This window comes from Anomaloglossus baeobatrachus, chromosome 4 (assembly GCF_048569485.1).
Source record: "Anomaloglossus baeobatrachus isolate aAnoBae1 chromosome 4, aAnoBae1.hap1, whole genome shotgun sequence".
Classification (NCBI taxonomy): Eukaryota; Metazoa; Chordata; class Amphibia; order Anura; family Aromobatidae; genus Anomaloglossus; species Anomaloglossus baeobatrachus.
The window spans coordinates 31,424,483-31,445,355 of NC_134356.1; the positions used below are offsets into that span (position 1 = coordinate 31,424,483).

Here is a 20,873-nt window from a genome sequence, read left to right on the forward strand (position 1 = left end):
CGCTCTTTGTCCTTGTCGCTGGCCAGCGTAAGGGTTCGCAGGCTTCCAAGTCAACCTTGGCTCGGTGGATCAAGGAACCGATTCTTGAAGCCTACCGTTCTTCTGGGCTTCCGCTTCCTTTGGGGCTGAAAGCCCATTCTACCAGAGCCGTGGGTGCGTCCTGGGCATTGCGGCACCGGGCTACGGCTCAGCAGGTGTGTCAGGCAGCTACGTGGTCTAGTCTGCACACTTTTACGAAACACTATCAGGTGCATACCTATGCTTCGGCAGACGCCAGTCTAGGTAGGCGAGTCCTTCAGGCGGCGGTTGCCCACCTGTAAGAGGGGGTCGTTTTCGGCTCTCTTTATCGAGGTATTCTTTTACCCACCCAGGGACTGCTTTTGGACGTCCCAATTGTCTGGGTCTCCCAATGGAGCGACAAAGAAGAAGGGAATTTTGGTTACTTACCGTAAATTCCTTTTCTTCTAGCTCCTATTGGGAGACCCAGCACCCGCCCCTGTTCCCTTCGGGCTGTTTGTTCTTTTGTGTACAAATGTTGTTCATGTTGAATGGTTCTTTTGGTTCATGGTTTTCAGTTCTCCGAACATCCTTCGGATTGAATTTACCTTAGACCAATTTATAAGTTTCCTCCTTCCTGCTTTTGCACCAAAACTGAGGAGCCCGTGATGCACGGGAGGGTGTATAGGCAGAGGGGAGGGGTTACACTTTTTAAAGTGTAGTACTTTGTGTGGCCTCCGGAGGCAGAAGCTATACACCCAATTGTCAATTGTCTGGGTCTCCCAATAGGAGCTAAAAGAAAAGGAATTTACGGTAAGTAAACAAAATTCCCTTCTTTAGCCCAAAATATGAGTATTTCAGTTACAAAAATAATAATAAAAAGATTAAAACTATAATAAATAATAGTACAAAAACATAGTAAAAAAAAATAAATATATAATAATAGTAAAAAAAATAGTAAAAAAATATAATAAATATGGAAAAAATATAATAGATAATAGTAAAAATATAATATATGATAGGAAAAAATAATAAAGTTTTATTTCTATAGCGCCAACATATTCCGCAGCGCTTTACAATTCAGAGGTATTTTATTTTAATTTTTTTTTTAATTTATATTAATAGTAAAATAATATAGTAAAAAATAATATAATAAATAGTAAAAAATTAAAAAAAATATAATATATATATATATATATAATATGATAAATAGAAAAAAACAATAATACAAATTATTATTTTCTCTGACGCCTCATTGGGGGACACAGGACCATGGGTGTTATGCTGCCTATCCATAGGAGGACACTAAGTAGATGCAAAAGCATAGCTCCTCCTCTGCAGTATACACCCCCTGGCCGGGCCAGGCAACCTCAGTTTTAGCTTAGTGTCTGTAGGAGGCACTTCCTTTCAAGGTTTGTTATATTTTGAGGGCGACGGTTTCCTTTTGGGAACGATCTCCCACTACCATCAACGGGCGGGAACGCGGAGTGTCGCCTCCACGTACCCCCTCCTACGACGCTGGATCTTGGGCTGGACGACAGGTTCCACAGACACCGATTTTCCAAAGCCCAGGGTAGAGGTCTGTGCCCCTATAGCCCAATTCCTCAGCCCCTCTTTGCAGGCTCTGAGTTGAATATGGCACCAATTCCTCATCCCCTCTTTGCAGGCTCTGAGTTGAATATGGCACCGGTGTGACCGGACACAGCAAGCTGACTCTGCTATTTTCACTGCCTGGACTGAAGCAGTGTTTTTAAGGGGAGATCCCCCCTGACTGGTTTCCCAGACAAAAGGAGAAAAGACGCTGCAGGGAAGGCCCCAGGATATCTACAGTATTTATTATGAGAAAGTCCCTTGCTGAGTGCAAGGAGGAGAGCCCCAAGGATCCTGCACACACAGTGTTAACTTTTCTCTAGCTTGCTGGCTGGAGGAGGGGGGAAGTCACTCCTGTTTGCAAAAAGTCCTGCAGATAATTTGGTGGCAGGGGGAGGGCACAGGGCTCAGGGACTCACGCTGTTTATTTTCTCTGTTTATTTGCTCTAGCAGAAAAGCCGGCTGATAACCACCAGTGACAAGCTGTGTGCTGACTGGAGGGAGAGGGAGGAAAACTATCAGAAGCTCCCTTCCCGCCGTTTTTTACTACCCACAGCAGGGGGGCACACTGACGTCATCTTCGCGCTTTTAGCGCTAAGCCCCGCCCCCCAGGAAAGCGTGCGAAGATCTCCATAGAGCTTAATCCTTCCCGAGGACAGGGCCATCGGCTGATTCTGGTGAGGTGCTTGCTTCACTTGTAGCTCTGCTGAGCATTGCTCCCCCTCCTGGCATACTCCTATTAGGAACATGCAGAATTCTAAGGGCACTAAGAGTGCTAAGGCCCACATAGTCTATTATTCAGCATTAACTGCCTGCCAGGCTGAGCTACCACGTAAACACACCTCTTCTCTCTGTGAGTCCTGTGCCCCTATAGCCCCCCAAGACCCCCCTGCCACCACCGCCGCAACCGTCAGCCCAGAGCCTAGGGCTCCCAGCCCACCGGAATGGGCACAGTTTCTGTCCCAATCCATGGAAAAACTGTCACAGAACCTGGTTCTGGCTATGCAATGTCGTCCTCCACACCCTTCTGGGTCCCTGGACGGAACGCAGCCTGAGGATACCCCTATGGAGGATCCTTCTGAGGTAATCCGGGCACATGCTTCACCGGTTGCAGGGATCAGGAAAAGAGCACACGGCCGGGTGTCTCCAGCGGGCTCTCCCTCGGGAGCACACAGGGCAGGCTCTCCCACACACTCCACGGCTTCTGAAGAGCTGGAGGAGGGAGAATGCTGTTTATACCAAGAGGATTCCTTGGTTTCAGCCTGCCCAGATGATCAAACTGCAATAGACTCCCTTATAGCAGTAATCAACCAAACTCTGCATGTGGAGGATCCCCCATCCACTACCACTGACCATGCGGTCTCCTTTAAGAGGGCAAAGAAACCCCAAAAGGTTTTCGCTGATCACCCAGAGTTTCAGGATATCCTCACAAAGCAAAGGGAGAAGCCTGACAGGCGCTTCGATAACCGAAAACTCATGGAGTCCCGGTACCCTTTTGCCTCACCTGCCCCTAAGGGCTGGGCCAATCTGCCCTCAGTCGACCCCCCCGGTCTCCCGCCTTACCACAAAGAAGCTCCTGTCTTTACCCGATGGTTCCTCCATCAAGGACCCGACAGACAGACAGGTGGAGCACCTCGCCCGCTCTGCTTTTGAGGCTGCGGGTTCCTCCCTCTCGCCCTCCTTTGCCGCTGTGTGGGTCGCAAAGGCGATCTCGGTCTGGGCAGAATCCCTTAACACTTCGCTTGAGGAATCCCAGTTCACTCATACCTTTACAGAGGTAACAGCTCAAATTGCCGCTGCGGCGGAGTACCTCATGCAGGCCTCCATGGACGCTGCTACCTGCGCAGCGTTTGCCGCCTCAAATACCATAGCCATCCATAGAGCTCTCTGGCTCCGACAATGGCGAGCGGACTCCGCCTCCAAGAAGTCTCTCACGGTCCTTCCCTTTTTTCCAGACCGATTGTTTGGCGAACGTCTGGACAAGCTCATTTCTGACGCCACGGGAGGAAAGAGTACCTTCCTCCCCCAGCTGAAGTCCAGGACGTCCTTCACCAGACGTCCACAGTCCTCGTTCCGCTCCTTTCGGAACTCATTTGGTTGGTCGACATCCCGTGCTGTCCCCGCCACCAGCCGCGGACTACGCAGGGACCGACCTTCTCAGCTCTCCCCGAAACCCACTTCGTCATGGCAGCCTAGACCGAAACCGTCCAGGACTAGGGAGACTCGGCCACGACGTTTTCCCCCCTCATGACTCCTTCGGCGCCCCGGAAGACACACTAATTGTAGGAGGTCGACTGCGGCTCTTTCATCACATCTGGGCTGCCGCCTCAGACGACAAATGGGTGCGAGACCTTGTGTCTTCCAGTTACCACATAGAATTTCGGACACGACCCCCGAGTCGGTTCTTTCTCTCAAACCCCCCAGAGACTTGAAAACGACGCAAAGCTTTTTTCTCAGCAATCCACTCGCTCCAAACAGCAGGAGGGATAATACCTGTCCCAGACGACGAGACGTTCGGGGGGTTTTACTCCAACCTCTTTGTGGTCCCCAAAAAGGATGGGTCAGTTCGATCCATCCTGGACCTCAAACACCTGCACAAACGTGCACGTACGGAGATTCAGAATGGAGTCCCTAAGGTCCATTATTGCATCCATGGTCGAAGGGGAATTCCTCGCCTCCATAGACATCAAGGACGCGTACCTGCACATACCCATCGCCCCAGATCACCAAAAGTTCCTCCGCTTCGCAATTCAGGACTCCCACTTTCAATTCGTAGCTCTACCCTTCGGCCTTGCCACCGCACCAAGGGTCTTCACCAAAGTCATGGCGGCCGCCATGAGCGTCCTTCACGCCAGGGAAGTAGTCGTTCTCCCTTACTTGGATGACCTCCTCATCAAGGCCCCCTCCTTCCGCGACTGCTCAACCAGCGTACAGATCACTGTGGACACCATATCCCGCTTAGGGTGGCTAGTGAATCTGGACAAATCATCCCCGATCCCATCACGATCCATCACCTTCCTGGGCATGTCCCTGGACACCCGTCGGGGCTTGATCCTTCTCCCTCAGGACAAGGCGATCGCTCTTCAACGAGCGGTACGCTGCCTTCTACGTCCTCAGTCTCACTCCATTCGATTCAGCATGAAAGTGCTCGGCAGGATGGTGGCAACTATGGAAGCAGTACCCTTTGCTCAACTGCACTTCCGCCCACTGCAGCTAGCCCTTCTAGCGGCCTGGGACAAGAGCCCCTTCTCCCTGGACAGACATCTTCACCTGACACCTTCAGTCAGGTACGCACTCCGCTGGTGGCTTCGGTCCTCATCCCTATCGAAGGGGAGATCTTTTCTCCCAGTGAATTGGCTGGTCCTGACCACGGACGCCAGCCTCCTAGGCTGGGGAGCAGTGTACCGGCACCACACTGCTCAAGGACGTTGGACGTCCCTGGAGTCTTTCCTACCCATAAACATCCTGGAACTCCGCGCAATCTTCCTCACGCTCAGAGCGTTCTGCCCTCTGCTAGCAGGTCGTCAGATTCGAGTCCAATCGGACAATGCGACAGCTGTAGCCTATATCAATCGGCAGGGGGGCACCCGCAGCAAAGCGGCTTATCTCGAGGCCCACAAGATCCTCAGTTGGGCCGAATCGTCGGGATCAGTGATATCAGCGGTACACATACCGGGGGTAGAGAACTGGGCAGCAGACTTTCTAAGTCGCCAAGGCCTGGCCGCCGGAGAATGGTCTCTCCACCCAGATGTGTTTCTACACCTCTGCACTCGCTGGGGCACACCAGACGTGGACCTAATAGCCTCAAGGTTGAATGCAAAGGTACCCGCGTTCATAGCCAAGTCACGCGACCCGCAGTCCATCGGTACGGATGCTCTAGTCTGCTCCTGGCACCAATTCCGCCTGCCTTATATATCTCCACCTCTACCCCTGCTGCCGCGGGTAATCAGGAAGATCAAGGCAGAGGGAGTCCCGGTGATACTGATAGCACCGGACTGGCCCAGGCGCGCCTGGTACACCGAATTAGTACAAATGCTCACAGACGCACCGTGGCACCTTCCAGACATCCCAGACTTGCTGACCCAAGGGCCCATTTCCCATCAGAACTCCAGAGCCCTGAAGCTGACGGCATGGCCATTGAGACCTGGTTATTGCCACCATGATCAGCGCCCGAAAGCCTGCTTCATCCCACATTTACCACCGTACGTGGAAAATCTTCCTTTCATGGTGCAGGGAAACTAACGTCCAGCCTATGCCTCTGGCCATCCCCAGAATTCTCGACTTTCTGCAGTCAGGCTTGCAAGCGGGGTTGGCTCTCAGTTCCCTTAAAGGGCAGGTCTCAGCGATCTCAATCTTCTACCAATGCCGCCTGGCTCAAAAACCGCAAGTCAAGACCTTCCTCCAGGGCGTTTCCCATCTAGTTCCCCCGTACAAACGGCCGCTGGAACCATGGGACCTCAACCTCGTTCTGGACGGTCTCCAGAGGTCTCCCTTTGAACCCCTCAAGGAATCCTTCCTTGCTCTTCTGTCCTGGAAGGTAACATTCCTGGTGGCAATTACGTCCATCAGACGGGTTTCGGAGCTGGCAGCACTCTCTTGCCGCGAGCCTTTTCTGATCTTTCACCAATACAAGGTGGTTCTGCGCCCGCTTCCGGATTTCCTTCCAAAGGTTCTTACCCCGTTTCATTTGAACGAGGACATTGTTCTGCCTTCCTTTTGTCCACACCCGGTTCATAGGGTGGAAAGGTCTCTGCATTCGTTAGACCTCGTCAGAGCTCTCAGATATTACATATCCAGGACAGCCCCCTTTAGGAAAACGGACTCTTTGTTCGTCATTCCTGAGAGGCCTAAGAAGGGACAGGCAGCTTCAAAGGCGACGCTGGCTCGCTGGATTCGCTCTGCGATCCAGGAAGTCTACCGCTTGCAACTCAAGCCCATTCCTAGTGGGCTGCGGGCTCATTCTACGCGAGCAGTTGGCGCTTCGTGGGCCATTCGGCATCAGGCTTCAGTGGAACAGGTGTGTAAGGCTGCGACCTGGTCTAGCCTACATACGTTTTCAAAGCATTACAGAGTCCATACCCAGGTTTCAGCTGAGGCAAATCTGGGTAGGAAAATTCTGCAAACTGTAGTAGAGCACCTCTCTCAGTAGGCGCTCCAGGCTGTCTGGGACTGGTTCCTAGTCCTTGGGTTGCGCGGTCTTGTTTTTATTTTTCCCAGACATGGACTGCTTTAGGACGTCCCATGGTCCTGTGTCCCCCAATGAGGCGTCAGAGAAAAACGGATTTTTGTGTACTCACCGTAAAATCGTTTTCTCTTAGCCATCATTGGGGGGACAGCACCCTCTCTTTTGCCCTGTTGGGCCTTGGTTCTCTCAGTACCTTATTTGGTTATGACTCTTTTTTTTTCTCATCTTCCTCTGTTGAGGTAAGTTTTTACTGGCTTTTTCTCCTACTGCTTGTGTACGAAGACTGAGGTTGCCTGGCCCGGCCAGGGGGTGTATACTTTTGCATCTACTTAGTGTCCTCCTATGGATAGGCAGCATAATACCCATGGTCCTGTGTCCCCCAATGATGGCTAAGAGAAAACGATTTTACGGTGAGTACACAAAAATTTGTTTATGATTATTATTATTATTATTATTATTATTATTATTATTATTATTATTAATAATGATAATAATTAGTAACAAAAAATAGTACAAAATATAATAGTAAAAAAATATGATAAATAGTAAAAATAATACTAAAAAATAATTATTAGTATGTTAAAATACAAATTTCTCCCGAAGGTGTTTATTTTCTTTATTCTTCATTTTGAGAATGTGATGAAGGATATTAAAGCAGGAATGCAGATGTCTGTAATGTGAGCCCCTTTATAAAGCGTTATTACTATTTACTTTATTTCACCTGTCTGTGCTGGTAACGTTCTGATTTTTCATTATACAGAACCTAATGACTGAAAACGCAATCTCCGCTGAACTAATGAAACTGCGTCAGGAACATATCGTCCTTGAGAACAGTCTCCTGAAAACATCCGCCCCAAACTTAAAGGCCATAGAGAGAATTCAGACAGTCATCAACAAGTTTCAAGAAGCTGCAGATGGTAAAGGCTTGTGGTGCATTTAAAGGGATTGTCCTGTCTGCTGCACAAAGTAGGGAAACATTTTTTTTTTTTTTTTTTGCCCGAATCAGCGCCGCTTCTTCTATCACCTTCCATGACATTGTCACATGACCACTGCCTGATGTAGCGTCAGAGAGGAATAAGGAAGGCTGCAGCCAATCACTAGCCTCTGACTGTCAGCAGTGGTTATATGATATAAGAATATGGTGTGATCAGTGGTGCCAATGCGAGAGATAAATATGCAGTTTTTTTTATTTCTTGGACCAGGCTGAGGCCTATTAAGAAAGGAAGGGCTCAACCTTTTTATCGTTCAGGATTGGAGAAAACTCTGATCTCGGAAATTTAAAGGGATGTTCTGTTTTTTTTTATTAAAAGGTTAGCAAAAAAAGAAGCAATGCTTAACTCCAGTGGTCACATATTGACATCTCGACCACTGGTGATTAGCGGTCTGCATTCGTTTTTGGAAAGACTTCTCTTATTATTTTATGAGGATATTTTCCCATTGCTAACTTTTGTAAAACTCCTTTTAACCCTTTAAGCAAGGATTGCTACACAGGTAAAGAAAGTGGGGGCCTCCTCTGTCAGACCTGGTGGCATGATCACCCCAGGACCGATGAGGAGGTTTTGACTGCCTTGGATCTAATAAATACTAAGGCCAGTCTATTCTCTGGTATACACTGGGTTTGCCCCGACAGATGCAGGACGCACCGACAGCAATGTGCTATACCGATATATGACAGTATAAGGCCCTGTGCACACACTGCGTTTTGACCCGCGTTTTTTTGTGTTTTTGCTGCAGAAAATTTCTTGAGAAAATGGTTGGAACCTTTCTGCAGACATTCCCCAGCAAAACCTATGGAAAAAAAAAGACATGCGCACACTGCGTTTTTTTCTCAAGAACATTATTTCTATAAATAATAATAATAATCTCTATTTATATAGCGCCAACATATTCCACAGCGCTTTACAATTCAATTTCTGCAGAATTTCTTGAGAAAAAGAATGTGCGTCACTTCTTTTCTGCGGGTACCTGCAGAAAAAAACGTGGTAAAAACGCATGCGTTTTTCGGTGCGTTATTGGTGCGTTTCTTGAACGCAAGTGCGCTAATCTTTCAGACTCAAGAAATTTCTTGAGAAAAATCCGTTTTCTAGTGCGCACAGGGCCTAAAAGTCCTCTAATAATAAAAAGGCTTGTCTTGCAAAAAATAAAAATTATGAACTACGGATTGAACAAATAAGGATTGAACAAGTCCCCAATTTTCGAAATAAATATATTTCTAAAGTTGCTGTTGACTTGATTTTCTCACCAGATGTCAGTAACAGCCCATCCAGTCCACACAGTCAAAAAAACCAAACCATAGTTGTCCATAAATTAAGATGATGAGAAATGACAAAGGGAAGAATTATTAATTACAGTGGAACCTCGCTTAACGAGTAACCCGAGTATTTCGCTTACTGAGCAAAGCTTGCTGTAAATTTGTAACTCAGCTTACGAGCAAGCTTTGCTGAACGAGCAAATACTCACCGCACACACTTCCGGTTTTGTACATCCACTGCGCTCTGACCTGCCCTTGCAGTCAATACAAACACACACAAACACGCACAAACAAACACGCACACACACATATTATGCTCACCTTACCTACCGTTCCATCGCCGGCCTCATGGTTCTTGCAGTTCGCCCGTACAGGATGTGTATCCGGTAACCGTCTCAACGAGGGAGGAGCTTATGCCGTCAGCCGCTACTCAAAGGCAGCGCGCTAGCCAATCAGAGGCAAGTGGCTCCTGCCTTTGACATCAGCGCTCTGGCAGCAGAAGCTCCTCCCTCGTCGCGATGGTTACCCGATACACATCCTGTACCGGCGAACTGCAAGTTACAGAAGACTGGTGATGGAACGGAAGGTAAGGTGAGCATAATATGTCTGTTTGTACGTGTGTGTAATGGCACAATAGGGGACCAGGATGGGACATTTAACTAGTTGTGGAATGAATTGTCTGCATTGCAATGATTTCCCATGGGAAATTGCATTGCTGAACGAGTAACTTGATTAACAAGCACAGTCCCAGAACGGATTGTTCTCGATAATCAAGGATCCACTGTATGTATAATTCTTTTAACATCACATCTTTCTTTATCGTTCCTATGGGAGACCCAGACCATGGGTGTATAGCTTCTGCCTCCGGAGGACACACAAAGTACTACACTCAAAAGTGTAGCTCCTCCCTCTGAGCTTATACACCCCCTGGAGAACCAGATCTAGCCAGTTTATCGCTTTGTGTTCAGGAGGCATACATCCACACATGCATTCTCATCTGATTTTTGATTTTTGGAAAGAGTTTGAAGAAAAGCGGGTCCAAGCTGGACCCCCGGCATGTCCCTTCTCACCCCACTGTGTCGGCGGTGCTGTTAAGGTTGATTCCAAGGCTGGAGCCTTACATGCCGCGCTCCTTCACCATCCCTCCTGGGCTCTGGCTTGAAGTGGGAGCCAGCACGGTTCTCCATGCTTGGCAGGAGACCGGTCTCCATCCGCAGCCCTTCAGGACCCTGCTGGACGGAGCACTCATCCCCAGGGACTTGGAACCCGGCGTCTCAGCAAGCTAAGTACCTGAGACGTTTATATATTGGGGGTCCCTGCACTTTATTGTTGGGGGAGAGTGTGCTGAGTGTATTTTGTGACATTTCCGGCGGGTTCTCTGGCTGTCGCCGGTGAACCGCGCCGATGGTGCCTGCACGCCGGCCGCACCGCTCAAATTTAGGCCCCGGCTTCGCCGGAGGCCTAGTTTCGTTTTCACTGCCCTCGCATGTCATTCATGCAGAGGGACAGCGCGGCTCCGCCCTGCGGCCGTTCTGCATAGGGGAGAGACACTCCTCATTGAGTACATGTCTCCTCCCCTATAAGTCTCTATGGCCCTCCAGATCCCGCTCTCAGAGTAAGTCCCGCCCCCTCTCTTCGCTCCGGCGGCCATTTTCTCAGCGTTTTCCCTGCGATCAGCACTGGTCTGCAGCATCCCTGCTGAGGTGCTTGGGGGTCCGGGCTTCGGGATCTGGAGGGCACACAAACCGCTCCAGCGGTCTGGTAAGCCACAACCTCTGGTTGTGGACCTCTGTATATACTCTCTGGGGGTCATTCTGGCAGAGCCCTCACTCCAGCAGCATGTCACACACGAGGAGCAAGGCTCCAAAGCTGTTTTCGGTATGCACTGCATGTAAGCTTCTTCTGCCGGAACCGAGCACCTATCCACATTGTGATGCCTGCTCTAACCTGGCGGTGCCTCAGCCTGGAGTCTCACCCCCAGTGGTCTCTCAGGCTGCTCCGGCTCCTGTGGCTAAACCCCCGGCTTGGGTAGAATCCTTAACCAGGTCTATCTCCCAGTCTTTTGCTGACTCCATGGGACATCTGTCCAGGACTTTGCTGAGCATGCATCAGCCCCCTTCACAGGGTGCCTCTGCTGCTAGGTCTCTCTCAGGACCGGAGCTCACAGAGGATTCATCCTCTGGTCCCAGACCCCGTCCTTCTAAAAAGAGACGCAGGGCTCCCTCTCCTTCCTCGTCCCGCGGCTCGGTCTCAGAAGCTGACTCGCATGACAAGGAGGATGCCTTTACTGGGGGCTCGGAGACTACCTCCATGTGCCCCATTGGTCTGTCCGACAGTGACTCGGATGTTAGTGATTTGATTGCGTCCATTAATTCTGTACTGGATCTCAATCCGCCAGTATCAGAGGAACAACCCTCTCTGGCAGAAAAGCACCAGTTTACCTCGCCTAAGAGGACAAAGAGTGTGTTCTTTAACCACTCCAGTTTTCAGGCCGCTGTGACCAAGCCCAGGGCCTGCCCTGACAAACGCTTCCCAAAGCGTGGTTCTGATGACCGTTTTCCCTTTCCACCGGAGGTGGTCAAGGAGTGGGCTCATTCACCAAAGGTAGACCCCCCGGTGTCTAGACTATCAGCCCAGACCGTTGTATCAGTGGCTGATGGCACCTCGCTTAAGGATTCCACTGACCGCCAGGTTGACCTTCTGGCCAAATCTGTGTATGAAGCTGCGGGGGCCTCGTTCTCCCCGACTTTTGCAGCAGTGTGGGCACTCAAAGCCATCTCTGCTTCTCTAGAGGAGATGCATTCCCTCACTAAGGAATCTATGCCTGAGATGGTTACCTTAACTGCTCAGGCTTCAGCTTTCTCATCCTATGCCATGTCTGCCATGCTGGAGGCTTCTCGCCGCACTGCGGTGGCTTCGGCTAATTCCCTCGCTATCCGCAGGATCTTGTGGCTTCGAGAGTGGAAGGCAGATGCTTCTTCAAAGAAGTACCTTGCTGGACTCCCCTTTGCTGGGTCCCGGCTGTTCGGTGAACAGCTGTATGAAATTATTAAGGAAGCTGCTGGCGGGAAGAGTACTTCTATGCCACAAACCAAAACCAGGAAACCTGTCCAGGGTAGGAATCAGTCGAGGTTTCGTTCCTTTCGTTCCTCTAACTGGTCGTCCTCTAAGCCCTCGGCCTCGTCCGCTAACTCAGCTAAGGACCAAAAATCCAACTGGCGCACAAAAGCGCATCCACAGAAGACCGCAGGAGCGGCTGCCACTAAGGCAGCCTCCTCTTGACTATCTGTCCGCGCCAGCAACGTCCTTAGTCGGTGGCAGGCTCTCCCACTTTGGCGACGCGTGGTTTCAACACGTCTCCGATCAGTGGGTGCGGGATATCATCTCCCACGGCTACAGGATAGAATTTTCTTCCAGCCCGCCAAACAGATTTTTTCTGTCAACTCCCCCCTGCTCCAAGGCCGCCGCCTTCTCTCAGGCCGTGGCATCCTTGCAGGCCAATGGAGTAATTGTACCGGTTCCCGCCCGGGAACGGTTCAGAGCTTTTTACTCAAATCTCTTCCTAGTCCCCAAAAAGGACGGGTCCTTCCGGCCCATCCTGGATCTCAAGCTTCTCAACAAGCATGTTCAGGTGCGGCATTTTCGCATGGAGTCTCTGCGGTCAGTCATTGCCTCAATGACCCAAGGGGATTTCCTGGCATCCATCGACATCAGAGATGCCTATCTTCATGTGCCCATTGCAGTTTCTCACCAGCGTTGGCTGCGTTTTGCAATCGGAGAGGAACATTCCCAATTCGTGGCTCTCCCCTTTGGGTTAGCCACGGCCCCTCGGGTATTCACCAAGGTCATTGCAGCAGTGGTTGCGGTTCTCCACCTCCAGGGGTTGGCAGTGATTCCTTACCTGGACGACCTTCTTGTCAAGGCTTCATCCAGCGCAGACTGTCAGCGGAGTGTCTCGCTCACTCTCGCCACTCTAGCCCAATTCGGGTGGCTTGTCAATCTTCTCAAATCCACTCTGACTCCGACCCAGAGGCTCACGTACTTAGGGATGCAGTTCGAGACTCTGCCGGCTCTTGTGAAGTTGCCCTTAATCAAACAGTCCCTCCAACTGGCGGTGCGCTCTCTCCTGAGGCCCAGCCATTATTCCATCAGGCACCTGATGCAGGTGCTGGGTCAGATGGTGGTGTCAATGGAGGCTGTTCCCTTTGCCCAGTTCCATCTGCGTCCTCTGCAGCTGGACATTCTCCGCTGTTGGGACAAGCGGCCTTCCTCCTTGCACATGTTAGTGGCTCTGTCGCCACAGACCAGGAGATCTCTTCAGTGGTGGCTTCGGCCCCTCTCTCTGTCTCAGGGGCGCTCCTTCCTGGTCCCGTCCTGGGTGATTCTCACCACGGATGCCAGTCTATCCGGCTGGGGAGCGGTATGTCTCCACCACCGAGCGCAGGGCACCTGGACTCCATCCGAGTCAGCCCTCTCGATCAATGTGCTGGAAACTAGAGCCGTGCTTCTGGCTCTCCTAGCTTTTCACCACTTATTAGCGGGCAAGCACATCCGAGTCCAGTCAGACAACGCGACAGCGGTTGCCTACATCAATCACCAAGGCGGGACACGCAGCCGCCTGGCAATGTTGGAGGTACAACGCATCCTTCAATGGACGGAGGACTCCAAGTCCACCATATCCGCAGTCCACATCCCAGGCGTGGACAACTGGGAGGCAGATTATCTCAGCCGTCAAACCGTGGACGGCGGCGAGTGGTCCCTGCATCCGGCAGTGTTTCAGTCAATCTGCCGCAAGTGGGGCACTCCGGACGTGGACCTAATGGCATCCCGTCACAACAACAAGGTTCCGGTTTACGTGGCTCGCTCCCACGATCCTCAGGCATTCGCCGCGGACGCTCTGGTTCAAGACTGGTCTCAGTTTCGTCTGTCCTACGTGTTTCCCCCTCTAGCGCTCTTGCCCAGAGTTCTGCGCAAGATCAGACTGGAGGGCCGTCGAGTCATTCTCATTGCTCCGGACTGGCCCAGGCGAGCTTGGTACCCAGATCTGCTCCACCTGTCCGTAGAAGTGCCGTGGCATCTTCCGGACCGTCCAGACCTTCTCTCACAAGGTCAGTTTTTCCGCCAGAATTCTGCGGCTCTCAGATTGACGGCGTGGCTCTTGAGTCCTGGATCTTGACGGCTTCTGGTATCCCTCCTGAAGTCATCTCCACTATGACTCGGGCCCGTAAGTCTTCCTCCGCCAAGATCTATCAGAGGACTTGGAAACTTTTCCTGTCCTGGTGTCGCTCTTCCGGCCATCCTCCTTGGCCATTTTCCTTGCCGACCCTTCTGTCCTTTCTACAGTCCGGTCTGCAGCTGGGACTGTCCCTCAACTCTCTCAAGGGACAAGTCTCAGCTCTGGCAGTGCTGTTCCAGCGGCGTCTCGCTCGGCTGGCTCAAGTCCGCACCTTCATGCAGGGCGCGTCTCACATCATTCCGCCTTACCGGCGGCCCTTGGATCCCTGGGACCTCAATTTGGTTCTCACGGTTTTGCAGAAACCCCCCTTTGAGCCTCTTAGGGAGGTTTCTTTGTTTCGTCTTTCACAGAAAGTGGTCTTTCTAGTGGCCATAACTTCCCTCAGGAGAGTCTCTGATTTGGCTGCGCTCTCTTCGGAGTCACCTTTTTTGGTTTTTCATCAAGACAAGGTGGTTCTCCGTCCGACTCCGGACTTTCTTCCTAAGGTGGTCTCTCCTTTCCACCTTAACCAGGACATTACCCTACCTTCCTTTTGTCCGGCCCCTGTTCATCGCTTTGAAAAAGCGCTGCATACTCTGGATCTGGTGCGTGCTCTCCGGATCTATGTGTCTCGCACCGCTGCTCTTAGGCGGTGCACCTCTCTTTTTGTGCTAACCACAGGTCGGCGCAAGGGCCTCTCTGCTTCTAAGCCGACCTTAGCCCGTTGGATTAGGTCGACCATTTCGGACGCCTACCAGTGTTCTCAGGTGCCTCCCCTGCCGGGGATCAAGGCACACTCGACCAGAGCTGTCGGTGCCTCTTGGGCTTTCAGGCACCAGGCTACGGCTCAACAAGTCTGTCAGGCTGCCACTTGGACTAGCCTGCATACCTTTTCGAAGCACTACCAAGTGCATGCTCATGCTTCGGCAGATGCGAGCTTGGGTAGACGCATCCTTCAGGCGGCTGTCGCCCACTTGTGAAGTTAGGTTCTGCCTTCGTCTTAGTTTTTCTGTTTATTTCCCACCCATGGACTGCTTTGAGACGTCCCATGGTCTTGGTCTCCCATAGGAACGATAAAGAAAAAGAGAATTTCTTCAGCGCTCTATTGGGAGACCCAGACGATTGGGGGTATAGCTACTGCCCTCTGGAGGCCACACAAAGCACTACATTAAAAGTGCAAGGCCCCTCCCCCTCTGGCTATACCCCCCCCCCCGTGGTATCACGGGTTCTCCAGTTTTAGCTTTGTGTGCGAAGGAGGTCAGACATTCCATGCATAGCTCCACAGATTTTAGTCAGCAGTAGCTGCTGACTATTTCGGATGGAAGAAAAGAGGACACATATAGTGTCCCCAGCATGCTCCCTTCTCACCCCTGGATGGTGTTGTAAGGTTGAGGTACCTATTGCTGGTACAGGGCTGGAGCCTGACATGCTGTTTTCCTTCCACATCCCCTGGTAGGGCTCTGTGGAAGTGGGATCCTGCCGGCCTCTCAGCTCTGACGCCGGGCTCCATCCACAGACCCATTAGAACCTGATGGAGACGGAGCAGGAGTACGATCAGGGACAGGCCCTGCATCATACAGGTACTCTGTGTCCCCGGCAGGCACAGACACACTCCGGGCTGGCTGGGTGTTGTAGTGCGCCGGGGAACGCAACGTTAGAGTTAGTGTCCCTACAGATTACTGGGGGATTTTTTGTGTATGGGAACGCAGCGCCGACCCCCTCTGGACCGGGCGGCGCTGCTGTGACTTGTGGTGCGCCGGGGATCCGCCGTCCGCGCTTTTACGGCGGCGGCGGTTATAAATTGAGTCCCCGGCTTTTTGGGCCTAGGACGCCGGCAGCTCCGATTCGTTCCCGCCCCCACCCTGTCATTCAGGGTAGGGGAGAGACGCTGTTCGCTAGCAGCGACGAGGGCTGGAGCCTGATTTACATGCTCCAGCCCTCACACTAGGCACAGAGGGAAGCAGGCTTCCCGCTCTTAGCCAGGAACGCCCAGGGCCCGCCCCCCCTTCTCTCTCAGGACGCCGGCAGCCATTACATGCAGTCTGGCTGGAGGAAGGACGCAAGGCTCTGGGAGACCTGGACTAGGGACTATCTGGCGACCACACACCCGCTTTTTAAGCGGGCGGTAAGCGTAAATTGAGTGCTTTGTTGGATCACGCTGACTTCAGAGAATCAATCCAGAAGCACGACGCTCACCCAGAAAGGCGTTTCTCTAAACGATCTAAAGATACGCGTTTCCCTTTCCCCCCTGAGGTGGTCAAGCGCTGGACACAGTGTCCAAAGGTAGACCCCCCGATTTCCAAACTCGCAGCTAGGTCCATAGTTGCAGTGGAGGATGGCGCTTCACTTAAAGATGCCAATGACAGACAGATGGACCTTTGGTTAAAATCTGTCTATGAAGCTATCGGCGCGTCGTTTGCTCCGGCATTCGCAGCCGTATGGGCACTCCAGGCTATTTCAGCTGGCTTAGCAAAAGTGGATGCTATCATACATCCAGCAGTGCCGCAAGTGGCGCACCTTACCACGCAGATGTCGGCGTTTGCGTCTTACGCTATCAATGCGGTCCTAGAATCTACCAGTCGCACCTCAATGGCGTCCGCCAATTCGGTAGTTTTGCGCAGAGCCTTGTGGTTAAAGGACTGGAAAGCAGATGCTGGTTCCAAAAAATGTTTAACCAGTTTGCCTTTATCTAGAGATAGACTGTTTGGCGAGCCATTGGCTGATATCATTAAGCAGTCCAAGGGTAAAGACTCCTCTTTACCACAACCCAGAACAACCAAACCTCAGCAGAAAAAGTGGCAGCAGAGGTTTCAGTCCTTTCGAGGTTCGGGCAAGACACCGTTTACCTCGTCCAAAGGGACTCAGAGGACGCAAAGAAACTCAGATTCGTGGCGGGCTCACACGCGCCCCAAGAAAGCAAATGGAGGTACCACTTCCAAAGCGGCTACCTCATGACTTCCAGCCCCCTCCCTCCGCATCGCCGGTCGGGGGCAGGCTCTCCCGCTTTTCCGGCATTTGGATGTCACAGGTCAAAGACCGGTGGGTGACGGACATTTTGTCTCGCGGGTACAGAATCGAGTTCAATTCTCGTCCTCCAGCTCGGTTCTTCAGAACCTCAACACATCCAGACCGAGCAGATGCTCTGCTGCAGGCGGTGGACTCCCTAAGAGCGGAAGGAGTGGTGATCCCAGTCCCTCCTCAGGAACAAGGGCAAGGGTTTTACTCCAATCTCTTTGTGGTTCCAAAAAAGGACGGCTCGTTCCGTCCTGTTCTGGACCTAAAACGGCTCAACAAACATGTGCACGCCAGGAAGTTCCGGATGGAAACCCTGCGTTCTGTCATTGCCTCAATGTCCAGAGGAGACTTCCTTGCCTCAATAGACATCAAAGATGCTTATCTCCACGTGCCAATTGCTACAGAACATCAACGTTTTCTACGTTTTGTGATAGGAGACGACCATTTTCAGTTCGTAGCTCTGCCATTTGGTCTGGCGACAGCCCCACGGGTCTTCACCAAGGTCATGGCGGCGGTGGTAGCAGTCTTGCACTCTCAGGGACACTCGGTGATCCCTTACCTAGACGATTTATTGGTCAAAGCTCCCTCTCAAGAGGCATGTCAGCACAGCCTGAATGCTACGCTGGAGACCCTACAGTCTTTCGGATGGATCATCAACTTTCCAAAGTCGATCCTATCACCGACTCAATCACTAACGTATCTTGGCATGGAGTTTCATACTCTAGCAGCGATAGTGAAGCTTCCGCTGAACAAGCAGCGGTCACTACAGACAGGGGTGCAATCTCTTCTGCAGGGCCAGTTGCATCCCTTGCGGCGCCTCATGCATTTCCTAGGGAAGATGGTGGCAGCCATGGAAGCAGTTCCCTTTGCGCAGTTTCATCTGCGCCCACTTCAATGGGACATTCTCCGCCAATGGGACGGGAAGTCAACGTCCCTGGACAGGAAAGTCTCGCTTTCCCAGACGGCCAAGGACTCCCTACAATGGTGGCTCCTTCCCACCTCATTGTCTCAGGGAAGATCCTTCCTGCCCCCATCCTGGGCAGTAGTCACGACAGATGCGAGTCTGTCAGGGTGGGGAGCAGTATTTCGCCACCACAGGGCTCAGGGGACGTGGACTCCGCAGGAGTCCACCCTTCAGATCAATGTTCTGGAGATCAGAGCAGTGTATCTTGCTCTACTGGCCTTCCAACAGTGGCTGGAAGGAAAGCAGATCCGAATCCAATCGGACAACTCCACAGCGGTGGCATACATCAACCACCAAGGAGGGACGCGCAGTCGGCAAGCCTTCCAAGAAGTCCGGCGCATTCTAATGTGGGTGGAGGACAGAGCATCCACCATATCCGCGGTTCACATCCCAGGCGTAGAAAACTGGGAAGCAGACTTCCTCAGTCGCCAGGGCATGGACGCAGGGGAATGGTCCCTTCACCCGGACGTGTTTCAGGAAATCTGTCGCCGCTGGGGAGTGCCGGACGTCGACCTAATGGCATCCCGGCACAACAACAAGGTCCCGGCATTCATGGCGAGGTCGCGCGATCAAAGAGCTCTGGCGGCAGACGCCTTGGTTCAAGATTGGTCGCAGTTTCAGCTCCCATACGTGTTTCCGCCTCTGGCGCTCTTGCCCAGAGTGCTACGCAAGATCAGATCCGAGGGCAGCCGCATCATACTCGTCGCTCCAGACTGGCCGAGGAGGTCGTGGTATCCGGATCTGTGGCATCTCACGATCGGTCGACCGTGGTCACTGCCAGACCGACCAGACTTACTGTCCCAAGGGCCGTTTTTCCATCAGAATTCTGCGGCCCTGAACCTGACTGTGTGGCCATTGAGTCCTGGATCCTAGCATCTGCAGGATTATCTCAAGGAGTCGTTGCCACAATGAGACAAGCTAGAAAGTCGAATTCGGCTAAGATCTACCACAGAACGTGGAAGATTTTCTTATCCTGGTGCTCTGCTCAGGGAGTGTCTCCCTGGCCATTTGCATTGCCCAAGTTTCTTTCCTTCCTGCAATCGGGGTTAGAAAAGGGCTTGTCGCTCAGCTCCCTTAAAGGGCAAGTTTCGGCACTATCCGTGTTTTTTCAGAAGCGTCTAGCACGTCTTTCTAAGGTGCGCACGTTCCTGCAGGGGGTCTGTCATATTGTGCCCCCGTACAAGCGGCCGTTAGATCCATGGGATCTGAACAGGGTACTAGTTGCTCTCCAGAAGCCGCCCTTCGAGCCTCTGAAGGAAGTTTCCTTTTCTCGGCTGTCACAGAAAGTGGCGTTTCTTGTTGCGATCACATCGCTTCGGCGAGTGTCTGAGCTGGCAGCTCTGTCATCCAAGGCTCCCTTCCTGGTGTTCCACCAGGACAAGGTAGTGCTGCGCCCTATTCCGGAGTTTCTCCCTAAGGTCGTATCCTCTTTTCATCTTAATCAGGATATATCCTTGCCTTCTTTTTGTCCTCATCCGGTTCACCGGTATGAAAAGGACTTACGTTTGCTAGATCTGGTGAGAGCACTCAGAATCTACATTTCCCGCACGGCGCCCATGCGCCGTGCCGATGCACTTTTTGTCCTTGTCGCTGGTCCGCGCAAGGGGTTGCAGGCTTCTAAAGCCACCCTGGCTCGATGGATCAAAGAACCAATTCTAGAGGCCTACCGTTCTGCGGGGCTTCCGGTTCCTTCAGGGCTAAAAGCCCACTCAACCAGAGCCGTGGGTGCGTCCTGGGCATTACGTCACCAGGCTTCGGCTCAACAGGTGTGCCAGGCAGCTACCTGGTCCAGTCTGCACACTTTCACCAAGCATTATCAGGTGCATACCTATGCTTCGGCGGATGCCAGCTTAGGTAGAAGAGTCCTGCAGGCGGCAGTGACACCCCCGTAGGGGAGGGCTGTTTTGCAGCTCTAACATGAGGTATTTCTTTACCCACCCAGGGACAGCTTTTGGACGTCCCAATCGTCTGGGTCTCCCAATAGAGCGCTGAAGAAGAAGGGAATTTTGTTACTTACCGTAAATTCCTTTTCTTCTAGCTCTTATTGGGAGACCCAGCACCCGCCCTGTTGTCCTTCGGGATGTTTTTTTGTTGTTTGCGGGTACACATGTTGTTCATGTTGAACGGTTTTTCAGTTCTCCGATGTTATTCGGAGTTAATTTGTTTAAACCAGTTATTGGCTTCCTCCTTCTTGCTTTGGCACTAAAACTGGAGAACCCGTGATACCACGGGGGGGGTATAGCCAGAGGGGGAGGGGCCTTGCACTTTTAATGTAGTGCTTTGTGTGGCCTCCAGAGGGCAGTAGCTATACCCCCAATCATCTGGGTCTCCCAATAAGAGCTAGAAGAAAAGGAATTTACGGTAAGTAACAAAATTCCCTTCTTTGTTTACTTAACGTAAATTCTTTTTCTTATAGTTCCGTATTGGGAGACCCAGCTCCCTCCCTATTGCCTGTTGGCACTTTCTTGTTCCGCGTGTTTTCACCGGCTGTTGTTGTGGACAGAGTCTCCGGTTGTTCCGGTTCTTGCTCTGTTTTTACTTGTGGGTGGCTATTCTCCTTCAGCTTTTGCACTAAACTGGCTAGATCTGGTTCTCCAGGGGGTGTATAAGCTCAGAGGGAGGAGCTACACTTTTGAGTGTAGTACTTTGTGTGTCC

General features: G+C 51.8%; 1 protein-coding gene across 2 annotated transcripts in view; it reads left to right on the forward strand.

Annotated features, from left to right (window-relative positions):
- The window catches only part of SMC1B (structural maintenance of chromosomes 1B), a 293,721-nt gene that overhangs the window by 215,910 nt on the left and 56,938 nt on the right, over nt 1–20,873 (forward strand). For both annotated transcript variants that reach the window (XM_075344204.1, XM_075344205.1), the window contains one exon: nt 7,533–7,689. In XM_075344204.1, the coding sequence (XP_075200319.1) occupies nt 7,533–7,689 (157 nt within the window). The remainder of the gene's footprint in view (nt 1–7,532; nt 7,690–20,873) is intronic.